General features: G+C 45.9%; 1 protein-coding gene across 3 annotated transcripts in view; it reads left to right on the top strand.

Annotated features, from left to right (window-relative positions):
* The window catches only part of CMIP (c-Maf inducing protein), a 224990-nt gene extending 210868 nt beyond the window's left edge, over window positions 1–14122 (top strand). For all 3 annotated transcript variants that reach the window (XM_084811985.1, XM_084811986.1, XM_084811987.1), the window contains 5 exons: window positions 1177–1224; window positions 3046–3192; window positions 4660–4765; window positions 8410–8480; window positions 11673–14122. In XM_084811985.1, the coding sequence (XP_084668111.1) occupies window positions 1177–1224; window positions 3046–3192; window positions 4660–4765; window positions 8410–8480; window positions 11673–11726 (426 nt within the window). In that variant the 3' untranslated portion in view covers window positions 11727–14122. The remainder of the gene's footprint in view (window positions 1–1176; window positions 1225–3045; window positions 3193–4659; window positions 4766–8409; window positions 8481–11672) is intronic.
* Window positions 14123–14755: the final 633 nt, after the last annotated feature.

Below are 14755 nucleotides of genomic sequence, written 5' to 3' on the forward strand. Positions count from 1 at the left end.
AAACGCAAAAGGGGTGGGGTCAAAACACCAAAAATACCAGCATATTTTAGCTTAAAGCTCTTTCTGCCAGTAAGGAAGCCTTAGGAGAGGCATTTCAACCTTTTCGAATGGGGAAAAAACTGCACAAAGGCTGGGAAACTGCCAAACAACAGGCAGTCACGATAAAGCGGGTGGAGCCAGAGAAAGGGGGCATAGCCATCAGGGAAACCCGGTGGTGGAGGGTCGGATTGGGACCCCAAGAGGGCCAGATCTGGCTTGCAGACCTGAGGCTTCCCACCCTGGCCCTGAAGGAAGATTGTACTGGCTTGTCTGGAAGGGCTGTAGCTCAGTGGTAGAGCACACATGCTTTCCATGCAGAAAGTCCCAGGTTCGCTCTCTGGCATCTCCAGGTAGGGCTGGAATGGCTCTTCCCTGCTGCCAGGTGTGCTAAATACTTGCCAGGTGCGCTACATGGCAGACATGAGGAATCGCAGGCTGTGCGCACACCACCGCACAGGGGAAGGGGCAACGGTTATCCCACTTTCTCCTCCCGATCATCCTGTACCGTGAGTTAGGGCAGAGGGGCCGTGGCTTAGGAACAGAGGAAGCTGCCTCATACCGAGTCAGACCATTGGACCATCTAGCCCAGTATTGTCGGCATTGACTGGCAGCGGCGCTCTAGCAAAGCAGTGCAGTGGGAGAGTAGATGCTTTGCATGCAGAATGGTCCCAAACTCACGACGGTTTTAGCCGGCCGCTGGGAATTATGGGAGTTGCAGTCCAACACATCTGGAGGGCACCAGGTTGGGCAAGGCTGTGCGAGCATCTGGTAAGCAGAGGTCTACCATCTCTGGATAAGGAGCGCTAAGCTGTCTCTTGCTGCCAGTGGAGGCTGGTGGCTCCGATGTCAGTGGGGTGGTGAATCCACTCTGGGTTTCAGTCAGAACCAGTCAGCACTCTAAAGGAGCTATCCACGGTGCAGAAGAGTTCTGACCGGTCATGACTAAGCTACAAAAGGATTCACCGCTCCACTGACATCGGAGCTACCAGCCTCCACTGCTGGTTACCGGGCCACTGGGAGTTGTTCTAACTGGCAATGGCGGGGATTTGAATCCTGGATCTCCTGCGGGCGCAGCCTGTGTTCTATCACTGCAGCATGGTCCCTATGCTTGTCATCAACCCATGTGTTATTTTACAGCAAAGGAAAGGAGGGCCTACCAGGTTAACACTGCCATCAAAATCCACGGTGAGTTACCATCATTCTCTTTAGTGTCTTCACTGCACTGCAGAGAAAACATTTCTTGTCCTTCCGCCTGGTTATCAGAGCTCAGTGAGCTTTACATGGAGCTGGAGCTGGATTGCACATCAGGCTCAGTAAGCTCCAGAGCAGGTTTCCGGGTAATGGCTATTTCCAGATAATCGGTGAAAGCCTAACTTGGCTTTGGCGCTACTCTAGTGTAACATAGTGGCTATGGGTCTGAGCTGTAAAACAGGATGTGGATGCACTTGGTTGGCTGTAATCTCACTCCTGCTATACACTCAGCAGATGGTCTCAGTCAAGCTACTTCTTATCTCACAGGATTGGTGTAAATGTTACTGAGATTATGAGGTTGGGCATCAGCACAAGGCATCCTTGGGCACCTGCTGAGGCCAAAGGTCCCACCACTGCACTGATGCCTGCACGGATGCCTGTCCTAGGTCTCCCATGCTGAGTGGCTTGAATTCACTGTTAAAATTTTCCCTCAGTGCCCTTGACATCATGCTCTGGGGCATCATGGGAAATATAAATGGCAGCTAGCGGTGGGGACTGCCATTTAAATTTCCCATGATGACTTGGAGTGACACCAAATCAGGAGCATTGTGGGACATTAAAATAAAGTCTCCAAGTTGTCTGGTCCTGATTGTGGCACTGCTGCCGCCACCCAACATGGCCGGCCTTCTCATTAGGCAGACTGAGGCAAACGATTCAGACAATGAAGAGGGAAAAGCAGTGAACTGTGCCACTCCCTTCCCTTCCAGGAGGGTCTGCTGCCTCCTCCTCCAGCAGGTACTCTTGAGAGCCCTACCAGCTGCTCTTCTGTTGTGGCATTTGCTGCAGCAAGAGCGCAGCTGACAGGGCTCTCTGGAGCACCCACCCGCCCTCCTGGCATGCATCCTCACTTGTCCGAAGTCTCACGAGACTTTGGGCGAACACCCTACAGCCAGGGAAAAAAAGGTGGTGGGCAGCAGCAGCAGCTTCTTGCCCCAGGCAGCAAGGTAAGTTGGGCCAGGCCTACACACCAGCAGAGGAGGGGGCCCACCCAAGGGCATTTTGATGTCCCCTGGTGCTAAGTGTTTTGAACACTCAGAAATCACTGTATAAATGTTAAGCATTATTATTGGAGTTTGGATCTCATGGCTTATCTCCAAAATCCCCTTTTGAGATTTGAGGTGAAGGCACAGCTCTGTGTGAAACATCCTGTGTGGAAACTGGGATTTATCATGAAAATGGACAAAACTGAAAATCTCTACTTTAATATGTTGAGAAAAACAAGTTTCTAGTTCTCATCATTATGGCAAAAAATGTAAATGGCCAGGCAGGGCAATCTGTTGTCATGGAAGTCAGAGCTTCTCCCCATTCCTCAGAGTTGTGACCCAACACATTTTATTGTATTTTTTCTTCTTTTTTTAATTGCCTTCTCTGGACAGGCGGGACACCGCCTTGAGTATTATTCTATAGAAGAGCAAGGTCATAAAATGCATGCATGAATGAATCAACATTCTTCGTTTCCCCTTTCTTGCATGTTCTTGTCCTGTTTGGGGAAAAACAAAATACTGCCATCAAAATAAATCAATGAACAGTGCCCATCAAAGTCAATTCAAGCAAATCTGGTTTGCTGAACCCATTCTGAGCGCTAATGTAGGGGTGGCCCATTAAAAAGCTTGGATAGGCGAGAAGCAAGTGATGCCACCCAACAGGAACTGTGCAGTGTGTCGCAAGTGTTAGGCTAAGAACCCTGCTGCTGGTGGATGCGTCTCAGTTGCAAAGGTCTCTTGTGTCTGATCCATGCAACCGTTTGCCCTCCAGGATGCAGACTTGGCCCGGTTGCTGAGCTCGGGCTCCTTCGGCAACCTGGAGAACCTCAGCCTGGCTTTCACCAACGTCACAAGTGCCTGTGCGGAGCATCTCATCAAACTGCCTTCGCTCAAGCAGCTGAACCTGTGGTCAACTCAGGTACGAGCTCTGCAAGCGGTGGCAGGGAGGGAGGGATTGCTTGCGAACTCATTCCGAGATCGCCGAACGCATTGGCGTGAGCAGGGCAAGATTTGCAACTATGCAAGGGGCCTGCTGCAAAATGCATTTGGAAGCAGAATCCTTCCCGTCCCACACCTCGCCCTCCCTTTTTTTTAAACTACACACAATAGCCCCACTGCGGAAGATCTGCGGCACCTGAGGTTAGCCTTCCCCAGCCTGCTGCTCCCAGGTGTGTTGGACTACAGTTCCCAGAGCTGGAGGGCACTAGGTTGGGGAAGGCTGTGTTAGATCAGGCCAAAGATTTAATGATAAAATCTAGTCCTGAATTTTGCTTTCAGTACTGGCCAGGCAGCTGCTTCTGGGAAGCTCAGGAGCAGGGCATGAAGGCAATAGCCCTCCCCTGCTTTTTGTCCCTAGCATCTGGCATTTGGAAGTGTACTGTCCCTGAACATGGAGGCTTGATTTGATGTGATTTAATGCTTGCATGTCGATTTCCCAACAACCAAGTGGAGCTCAAAGAAACGCACAACAGTAGCCAAGCATTACCAAATAACATGCAAGGATCCCTTCAGCTGTCATGTCTGAAGCCCACTGATAGACCTGTCCCCATGAATTTATTTTGGGTTGATCCTGCCACATCCTCTGATAGTGCATAAAAGAGCAATCCTATGGTCCTTGGGAGAATGTCCCAGGGACCAATAGATTGTTTGGAAAAACCCTTCCAAGGTTGGAGACCATGCTCTGACCTCCGAAGGGGGAGTCGGAGATCTGACGACTCCTCCCTGGTCCCTCACAGCTGGTGTGGAAAGAACTGTGTTGGCTGCCCTCTGAGGCTGGAAAAGCGACTTCAGAGGAGGAGGAAAAGGGGTGTTCCAGTGGGCGGGGAGGGGAAGAGATTGGAGAAGCCAGGATACAGTTTATCCTGAGACTCCTCCAGTCTCCTTCCCTCCCCATCCGAAGCACCCTCACTAGACGGTTAAAAAGCCCATCTAGCAAAAACTGAAATATCGGAGGAGAGGAGGCAGAGACTGCCTGTGCTGCTCCTGCTGCCCTGCCAGCTTCTGAGGAATCTCGGAAGCCTCTGAGTTCAGAGCTTCCGAGCGGCAAGAGCACAGTCCATAGGATTACAGCCTAAGCGAATGAGGATGGCCCATAGGTCAGGGGCAGAACACCCACTTTGCATGCAGAGAGGGCCCCAGATCCAACCCCTGCCATGTCCAGTTAAATGACTCAGATAGCAGGTGATGGAGGACACCTCTGCTGGAGAACGGAGAGCCACTGCCAGTCAGAGGAGAAAACACTAGGCTAGATAGAGAAACGGTCAGATCTGGATAAAGGCAGCTTCCTACGTTCCAGTTGAAGAGCCTCCATCTGCTGAGCTATTTCCTTCCCCCATCATGCTCTGCTTCACGTCACTGATTGCGACATCTTTTCTTCCCTGCACAGTTTGGAGATGCAGGTTTGCGGCTCCTCTCCGAACACCTCACAATGCTGCAGGTGCTCAACTTGTGTGAAACGCCTGTCACCGACGCTGGGCTGCTGGCACTGAGCTGTAAGTGAACCAAGAAACAGACAAGTGGTGGGGAAAGGTGGGGATTTCACCTGGGCTCAGACAGGGCTGCTTGGCCATCCCCTTAGAACAGGGGTCCCCAATTCCCGGGCCGCGGAGCAGTACCAGTCCGTGGCCCGTTAGGAACCGGGGCATAGGGGTGTGCGAAACCCCCTTACCTTGGGTCCGCGAGGGTCTGCGGAGGGGGGGCAATCCGTCCCTCCCCCCGGAATCCTCGCCGGCCCCAGCTGGCTCCACGGGGAGTCCACAGAGTTGCTGGCCAACTCCGGCCGCTGGTGGACTTCCGCCCGCTGGGACGCAAATAGCGTCCACTACGCGGACGCCATTTGCATCCCTATTCTTCAAGTAATAGGCTACGTAAATCTTTACATAGCCTATTACTGCAAAGGACAGGGACACAAATGGCGTCGGCTATGCGGACGCCATTTGCGTCCCAGCGGCTGGAAGTCCGCCAGCAAAACCATCCCCCCCCCCCCCCCCCCGGTCCATGGAAAAATTGTCTTCTATGAAACTGGTCCCTGGTGCCAAAAAGGTTGGGGACCACTGCCTTAGAGGATTGATTCCCCCGTGACAATCCCGCTTTGTGTATTCATACTCAAGACTGGCACATCCTGATGAGTTTCATGTGCTGTTTTCCTCCATGTTGATGGATGAAGCAGGGATTTCAATCTGCTGGAAGGGTAACTATTCCACATAACTTAACGCAGAGTAAAATTCTGTGATCTATAACCAGCCCCTGCACCCCATCCCCTGCAGTCTCATCACATCAATGACGTTGGCAACATCTTCTTCATTAGCCTGAGTGCTAAGATAACTTTCAGAGGCTCTTCTTTTAATGTCATCACCCATAATAATGCGACCGGTGGCTACCGGGGAAAGAGTCTTCTTTTTAGTGACAACCCCCCCCCCAGTCTATGGAATGCTCTTCCCAGGGAGATCTGCTTGGTGTCTTCATTGTATGTGTTTAGATGCCAGGTTGAGACCTTCCTCTTTGAGCAAGCATTTCATCTTTCATCAGCTGCTGGATTACTAATTTTACTGCTGGTTCCTCATTGTTTTCCAAGTTTTTAATATTGTATTTTTTGTTTGCTTGTGATGTTGTTGTTGCTGTTTGGTTTTATGATTGCAAACCTCCCCAACAACATTTGCCAGTTGGGCAGTATAAAAATCTAACGGATAGATAGTCCAACCCATCTGGAATGCGCTAGGTTGGGGAAAGGTACCCTCAGATCTGTTTACAAAATGGTTGTAGTCCATTAGAAAACTAGAATGGCAGGAGAGGATTCCAAACACAGATGATTTGGGGAGGGCATGGTGTCAAAATCACTGCTTCGAGGCTTCTGGTAGACCTAAAATGGCAACCTGTAGTCAACTGAGGCTGATCTGTCCTCGTTTATAAAGATGCTAGGATGAATGCCAACCTCAAAGCGGTTGAGGACTTTCTGGATCAGACAGACTTGGACCTAGTTCTCATGGAAAAGGAGATGGTTATTTATTTATTCCATAAATAACTCTTCTTCAGTGGAGCTAAGGGTGTTGTATGTGAGTTTCCCAGGAGGTCTCCCATCCAGGCACTGAGCAGACCCAGACCTGCTTAACTTTAGCAAGCTTGATGAATTAGGTGACCTCAGACCACAGCCCTGGCAGACCTGTGACTGAATGTATTACCACTGCAGCAGGAATTCACATGACTGAATGCTCCACCATATGAAAGAGTCTCCCTCCCCGTAGAAAACTAATATCAAGGAGAATAGTTAGAACCATAGAGTTGGAAGGGACCTTGGAGGTCCCTTGCTCAGTGCACAGTCTACAATGCAAGAAGCAGCTACAGCCACACCATACTTTATTTTTTAAGTGTGTTGGTGTATTTGTGTATTTGGGCACACACACACACACACACACACATAAAATATAAAAATGAAGTGTGATGTATGTTATGTTTGAGGTGTGTGTGCGCGCGCGCGCGCATGTGGGGAAAAATACTGGAGCATCACCACCAGTCAAGAGGCAACATGAGGCTATATGGACCAATCTTGTGTATACACACACATCCTTTAAAAATATAAAAATACAGTGCATATAGAGAGAAGAGTGGGGTGGGGGAATGGCAATTGTTTGTTTACGTATTTAAAAATGTTAATAACAAAATAACTACAGTGACGGTTTCAGCCTGGTTCCCTGACATGCTAGATTTCTGTGGTTAGCTGTCGTTTTTTCTCTCTCCTTTTTTGGCGGAGGAGGATTCTATCCTGTGTGCCCCCCACCTTCAGTTTCAAGAGAACATATATAGAGCATAGGATGCTGCCAGCAGTCCATCTAGCCCTGTGACGCCCCTTGGCTGGAGGCAGCGAGTGGTGTAGTGCAGGCACTCAACATGACAGTCCCCATAGCCACACCCCCAAGGAGAGTCCAGACATTCAAGGGGCCGTGTTGATCCTTATCAACAAACCAGTTCTAGCAATTTTATCTCCACCAAGATCAGGTCTTCTGTAAATCTAGTGGGTTAATTGCCCATTCAAGATCAAGCCCCCCCCCCATACTTTACATTACAACAAGGAATAATGTATTGTTGCTTCGAAAATGCATTTTTCCCCAGCTACTGTGAGGACTGTAGCTAAGCTCAGAAGGAACGGGGAATTCTGAGCGGGGCAGCAGATGATGTCTGTGTCCCTGCTAATTAAGAAGTCCTAGCGCTGTGTTCCTGCAAGCCTCGGCACCACTACACCACTGGGTGGTTTTCCGGGGTCTTTTACAACATGCTGCCTTGAGCTGGAGATGCCAGGAATTGATCATGGATCTTCTGCATACGAAGCATGTACTTTACCACTCAGCTAAAGTCCCTCCCCCAAAGTGATAGAGTTGAGACACAAGTTTGTCTCCCCATTTGCTCTTTGTGAGGCTGTAGAGGGGAAGGTCTGGGTCACAATGCCTTAGAGGTGTTTGAGGAGTTCTGCCAATGTTCAAACAAGAAAGCATGGCCTGGGCCAATGTTGCAAGAGTCATCGCCTACTTTAATACATATGTTTGTATTGTGTACAAACATGTCCATCAGTCTAAGACTGGACTTGTATCTCACCAAAGAAGCCATAAAAACAAAACAAAAAATACAGCTGATAATCCACCATAGTTGCGGGGGAGATAAAAAGAGGTATAGATCATTTGCAGATTTGGAGAGTCAAGGGTGGTTAAGGGAGATATTGTTGGGGAGAGCTGGTTGATTATTGGTGCAGGTGGCCTGCACTCTTTATTTCAGTGTGTGTGTTTTTGCTTCCTCATTATTTCATATAAAAAACTAAGAAAAATAGCATGAACAAGGGGAAGAATTAAGGGCAGTTGGGTCCCATATCATGCAAAATATTTCAAAGTCCATTTCTAGCACAAAATATTTTGGCTTTTTAAATCATCTTCTGCATTTCATGTTTCAAGATTCTAGCCCTCAACGAAAATTGCTAGAGAGTGACTTATTGTTAGGGAGTGATTTCCCAAAGCCCAGGAAGTGATGTTTTTAGCTAAGCAGGGTCTGTAACATGCCAGCTACCAGAACATACTGGTCCCTCAGTCACTATTATACCATTTGTGGATATGGCATGTGTCCATAACATCGTATTGTTTGATTTATTTCCTAGCCATGAAAAGCCTGTGTAGTTTAAATATGAACAGCACCAAACTTTCGGCAGACACCTATGAAGATCTTAAGGTATGTGATATTTTCAAGCTGCAAGGGGAACACACCTACAGGACATAAGCAAAAGCTTTTTGCCAGCCTCGGATGGCCAGCGCCAAGAGAACAGGATATTTTGTTGGCCAGGCTGACAGCATAAAGTGCAAGTGACATCTAAACTTTACCTGTGATGTTGCAAAATTCCAGAACAGCCATACTGCTTTGTGTCTGTCTGCCACTGGGTAATTGGTGATCATGTGATGCACCCACGTGCAACCTAGTTAAAGATGAGAAGAGAGGACAAAGTACCAGAGTGCCATCATCTCTGAAATTATTCACAAGTGAAACTTATAGGAAACACAGGAAACTGCTTTATACTAGGTTTTACCTCTCTGGCCCCTAAGATCATTTTCAGAGGCCCTCCTCTGGGTGCCTGCATGAAATGAAATGAGGTGGGTACCTGCTTAAGACACAGCCTTTTCAGTTGTGGCACCCTGGTTGTGGGATGCCCTCCCCAGAGAGGCACGCCTGACACCCATGCAATCTTATGCATGGTTAGATAGAAAACAGTCCTCCAACTCCGAGCATTCCCCAGCAAACCATGCTGACTGGGGAAAGCTGGGAGTTGTAAGACTTCTTTTCCTAGGGAATGCTGGGATTCCCCATGCTGGCTGGGGAATGCTGGAAGTTGGAGGACTTTTTTTTCTATCTAACCAATAATTAGATTGTGCCCTTATTCTCCCAGGCATTTTAGTCCTCCAGTTTTTGTTGTTTTAAAATCTGTTGTTGTGTTTTTAGATCTTTACACCACTGCTGGTTTTGACTTTGGTTTTATACTGTAGTTTTAAACTTTTAAACATGTTAAATATTCTGTTTTATCATGTTGTTATATTTTTGGGTTGTAATTTTTGTGAACCGCCAGAGAGCTTCAGCTACTGGGTGGTACAGAAACATAATAAAGAGACAGACGGTTTGTCCATCCCGGATCGTCTACTCTCCAAGATCTTAGGTAGAGAAAGGACTTGTCCATCCCCTGCTCCTTTTAAGTGCTGGGGACTGAAGCTGCAACCTTTTGCATGGAAAGCATGGGCTCTACCACTGCGCTATGTTCCTTCCTTATGCTGCAGTTATGACTGGTTACCTGTATCCATGACCTGATGCCTATTGTATTCTAACAAGAGAACCAAGATCTGCTTTGCATAAATGTTGCCATTGCCACAAAGGGGGCCACTGCAGGAACATGGTCCAAGTCTTCCCCAACTCTTACCCTCTGCCTGTGGCACAGAAGCTCCTCAAACCTGCAGTTAGCCAGCACTGGCTCCTTTCCCCTCAGTTCATCCCTTTACAGCTGGAGTGGGGGCCCTCCAGCTGTTTTTAGAATCCAACCCCTATCACCCTTGGCCAGCATGGCCAATAGCTAGGAATGATGGGAGTTGGGGTCCCAACATCTAGAAGGCCACGGGTTCCCCACCTCTGCTCTACAGCCAGTCCCATTTGCATGTGCAGAGTGGTAAGCTGTTCAGCTCCCGTGTCATCTTCATCATCATTTTGTTTGTACGCTGCTTTTCCATGGTAAAATCATGCTCAAAGCAGCTTACAGCAACATCAAGAAAATACATCGAATACAGCAACATTCCCAGATAACTAAGAATTACAAATCATAGCAAGATTTAAATAATCATACAAATAGGCTAAAGATCTCACAGCAAATATATACCAAAATTAAACAATCCACTAATAACAAAAACAAAACAATTTCAGTAGGAATAAAAACAATTTATCTCATCTAAAGCTAAGCCACCAAGCCTAAACAAGACCCGACCTGGATGCACTCTCAGCAGTAGGAGCAGTCTTTGTAGCTGAAGTCCGCTGGGGCCCCGTCCTCCCAGGCCAGGTGGAAGAGAGCCTGGTGGAGGAACAGCGTCCAGGTCCTGCAGAATGCACAGTTGGATGGTTTCTCCTTTCCAAAGCTGGATGGGTCCTGACTTTCTCCTCTCCTCTTCCACCATCTTCTGATCCTGCCTGTTCTTTCTTCAGCTTTTTCTTGAGTAGATGATACTGCGATTGGTGGACCAACAATCTGAATCAGTAGTGTGTTCAGAAGAGGGAGGGCAGGGTAGTGCCCCCCGCCCCCAAGCCCTTCCTCCACCACCACCGCTGATGCACACACTGGCAACCCCCAACCATCTTAGTGTTCAGCACATGTGCGAAGGGGCCCTAAGTGTGTAAAGAAGCACACATGTAAAGCTCCTCCATTCAAGCAAGGATCCTGGGGCATTCAGAATTCCCTGTTGCGTGAAGGAGCTTTACATGCATGCATCCCCTTCTCACATGCACCAAACGCATGGATGATAGAAGGCGTGGCCACTGCTCAAGACAAGGGGGTGAGCTTGCCCATGCACCCTGAAGCCCCCTCACTCATTCTTTGAATACTTGTGGCGGTTTGTTGAAACCCCACCTACCACCAGTGCTGGTATGGGGCAGCTTCATATGGTACAGTAAGAAAAGGTCCATTTCACTGCGAATTTGAGGGTATGACATTGCAGCTGTAGGGAATGCCTTGGGGACTTTAGTACTTCACTCAGTGTCCTGGTTCGCACATAACGACAACTCATAGTACAGGTCGAGTTTTGGTCATCGTTGAATTGTGTATTGTGAATTTTTTATCCATGTTTTTTGAATCATGGGTTGTCGTTACGTGCAAACCCTACCCTATGGTTTAACTATGGGTTGTTAACCACAAACAACCCAGAGTTAGCAGCCCAGCAACAAACCATGGGTTCTCTTCCTGGGTTGTTCATGATTAACAACCCATAGTGAAACCATAGTGTAGGGTTCACACATAACAACAACCCACAATTCAACACCACCCATCCTCAACCCATATTCAACCTGTACTCTGGGTTGTCATTATGTGTGAATATGTGAAACAGGAAATGCCTTGTAGGAAAGAACCAGAGAAAAAAGGAGGAACCACAGATTATCGGTAGATCACAAGCTTTGCACACAGAAGGTTACCAGTTCAGTCCCTGGTAACTCCTGTTAAAAGTCGGTGCTAGTGCTGGAAAATATCTCTGCCCAACATCTCACAGAGGCATTGATACCAAAAACAGGATCCTGGTGGAATTTTTTTTTTAAAGTTAAGTGTTACATCTCTCTCTCTCTCTCTCTCTCTCTCTCTCTCTCTCTCTCTCTCCTTTCCCACTGTTTTTTTTTTTTTTAATCCAGGCTAAATTGCCCAATTTGAAGGAAGTGGATGTCCGCTACACAGAGGCGTGGTGAAATCTCTCATGCTGAATTGTAGATTTTGACGAGAAGGAAGAGAGAAGAAAGATTTTTGAAACAATACAAAAGCAGAGAACTAAACTTTTGGCTTCTACTTCTAGAAAGCAGCAAGTTCTGAGGACTTCGATTTTAGGAGCTGTGTTTGTGAGGTAGCGGAGTGTGGCTTTGCGTGTGGGAGGGGGGAACTGAGCATGCCCGGACTCTACCTAATTCTTTCCGTTTCGTACTATGAAATTCGACATCGTCTAAATGAATGGGGGTGAGGGAAGCAAGACTTTGTAGTTGCAAGAAGATTAGGGGAAAAAGGGGGGCATCTGTCTGGATTTTCGTTTGCTTTTTTCTGTGTGTTTTTTTAAATGCCATTTTGAAAGGAAAAAAAATACATCAGAATATACATCATTTTTTCATAGTTTTCCTTGAATGGACCTCTGCCTTTAGGTGCTTTTCCATCTTTCCTGCTCATATAAAAAAGAAAGCATGAGAAATCAAGAGAAGAAAAAAACACACGTGATTTTCACCTCTTGCTCTGTTCTTATGATTGTTATGCAAAGTAATTTTGTTGTATATACAATTTACATAATGCACCTATTTAAAAAAATGGTTCACAAATAACAGGTCTGGGACCTGTCTCTTATTTATGAATTGTTAATTCTTTTATCTTTTTTGTTTGTTTGTTTGTTTGGTTTTGTTTCGCATATAGTATTGTATAAACTAGTTTGCCATCTTACTATTTTTTGTTTTTTAAAAAACAACAACAGAAAACCTTCTTTGAATTATGGTCTTTTAGTAATGCCTTCCTGTATTACATAGTTTCTCTCATACCCTTCACCCCACTGCATTTCTGATTTACAAATGCCTCAAGCTTTGTTCAGACAGAGGAAAAAAGTAAGCATATAAATACATTTATATTATATATACAAAAGTGAAAAGATGGGTGGGCGGTGGGGAATAGGTTGGGAATTACCCAAGACATACTTTAAAACTGTGCCAGGGTTAGGAAGTTAGTGGTGGTAAGGAAGCCACCTATTATTATTATTATTATTCTTTTTTTAAAATGTTAGATAAAAGAAAAACTTGAGTTTAACTTAAAACTTAAGTTGAACTGTCAAGCGTTTGTGTTAGACTTGCCATGATATGCCTGTTTGGTTCTGTTTACGTCCAATATTTCAAGGGCAATTTCTTCTTCCCACACAGCCACTTTCTGTAGATCCTTTCCTGTCATTCTCCAACCTCCGCTCTTTGCTTACACAGATCACTTCTTTTCAAAAGATGGAGATAGACCCTCTTTGCTGTGATGGGTTTCTCAGTTCCAACCTGAAGATATAACCACTATCCATTTACTGATCCTCCTGCAATTACTCAGAAAAAATGATTTTAAAAAATCCCTTCCTTCCCACAATGTGGTTTCTTTTATAAATATGCTTTTGGATTATTATTATTATTATTATTATTATTATTATTATTATTATTATTTTCATAATAAGCAATCTTTGAATGGAGCAGCTTCTTTTTTTAATAAAAAACAAAGCAAAAGTTTTATGTTTTCCTTTTCTTTTTGAGTTTAACAGATGTTTATTCATTTCTTTTTTGCACCTCAAGATTTAGCATCCAGGCAATGTAATTTTTATACATATATATAAATATATATATAAATATATATATATTTAATCGTATTCAATGGAAAGCAAAGCTTTTGCTATTCTGGTTGTCTTTGGTTGTTTTTTTTAAATTTGTTGTAGCTTATTCACACTTTGAGTCTCCATCTCTTAACTCTTCATATATATATATATATATATATACACACACACACACACACACACACACACACCAACAAAAATGGTTGGTTCAAGTCTTAATTCATATAGCGTGATAGGTTTTGGTTTTTTTTTTTTTTTCTGCCTTATATCCCAAGCTGTCTGATAAACTCAGTGAGGGAAGAAAAGAAAAAAGAAAAGAAAAAGGAGATAAAACTTATGCCAACATTTTATCCTTAGCACTGTTGCTTTTACCGATGGATTACTACTACTGTTCTGTAGCTGTGTATAAAAAAAAGAGAAAAAAGATGTGACATAATTTCAGGCGAAAAAATAAACTGTAAGTGAATATCTTTTAGTGGCGTGCATTGTCCTTTCTTTGCCTTTACGTGCTTTGTCTGCAGTTTGTGATGTTACTAGCAGTTGAAAGATGATCCAGAGAGTAGTTTGAAGGCCCGTGACGCAGTTGCAAAGCAAACCTGGGCTAGCCTAAATAAGGCAGTAGCAGCAAAGCAAAAACAAGCCGCCAACATTGTTTGCCTGAGGCTCCTGTCTGCCTTTCGTCTTTCCCTCTCTTCTTCTCCAAGGCTAAATCCCTTTTATAGGGCTTAAGCTGACCTGCTCCTTCCAGTGAGGAAATAGGACCACACCCACATCCTAGACCCATAAAACTGTGAAGATTCACAGCTCTTAACAAACTCCTCTCATAGTTTCCCCAGACCAAATATGGCCTGTACACCTCAGAAAGAGGAGGTAAGGAATAATTCCCTAGGGCCCACAAGCTGTAGTCAATGGTGGTGGTAGAGAAAGAGGGCTACCCAACCTGCCAACCTGGCTTTTGGAGATCTTGCAGAGGGGGAGGAGCAATGGAAACATCTCCCCTCCTAGTGCAATCTCAGCTTCAAGCGACGCTTTGCCCCGGTGTCCTTGTCGACGGTGGTCAGCTCAACCAGTATCAGGAGGGTTAAAAGATTTTGTCCCTGCTGCAACATTACCCCCCCCACCCCATCCCAAGGTAGCAACTTGTTTCAACAAACCATACCATGGTTTGTTGAAACAAGCCACAATCAAACCATGGTTTATAAGATCTTACAGATTGGGCTGGTTTGTATGGGAGCAGATAGTCCTTCAGGTACTCAGTGGTCCCAAACAGTTGACCTCCAGGTCTTTTTGGATTACAACTCCCAAGATTTCAGGCCATTGGCTATGCTTTCTGGGGCTGATGGGAACAGAAGTCCAGAACATCTAGAAAATACCAGGGAGGCTGGTTTA

This window comes from Heloderma suspectum, chromosome 8 (genome assembly GCF_057233095.1).
Source record: "Heloderma suspectum isolate Gila_16-S chromosome 8, 16-S_ref, whole genome shotgun sequence".
Lineage (NCBI taxonomy): Eukaryota > Metazoa > Chordata > Lepidosauria > Squamata > Helodermatidae > Heloderma > Heloderma suspectum.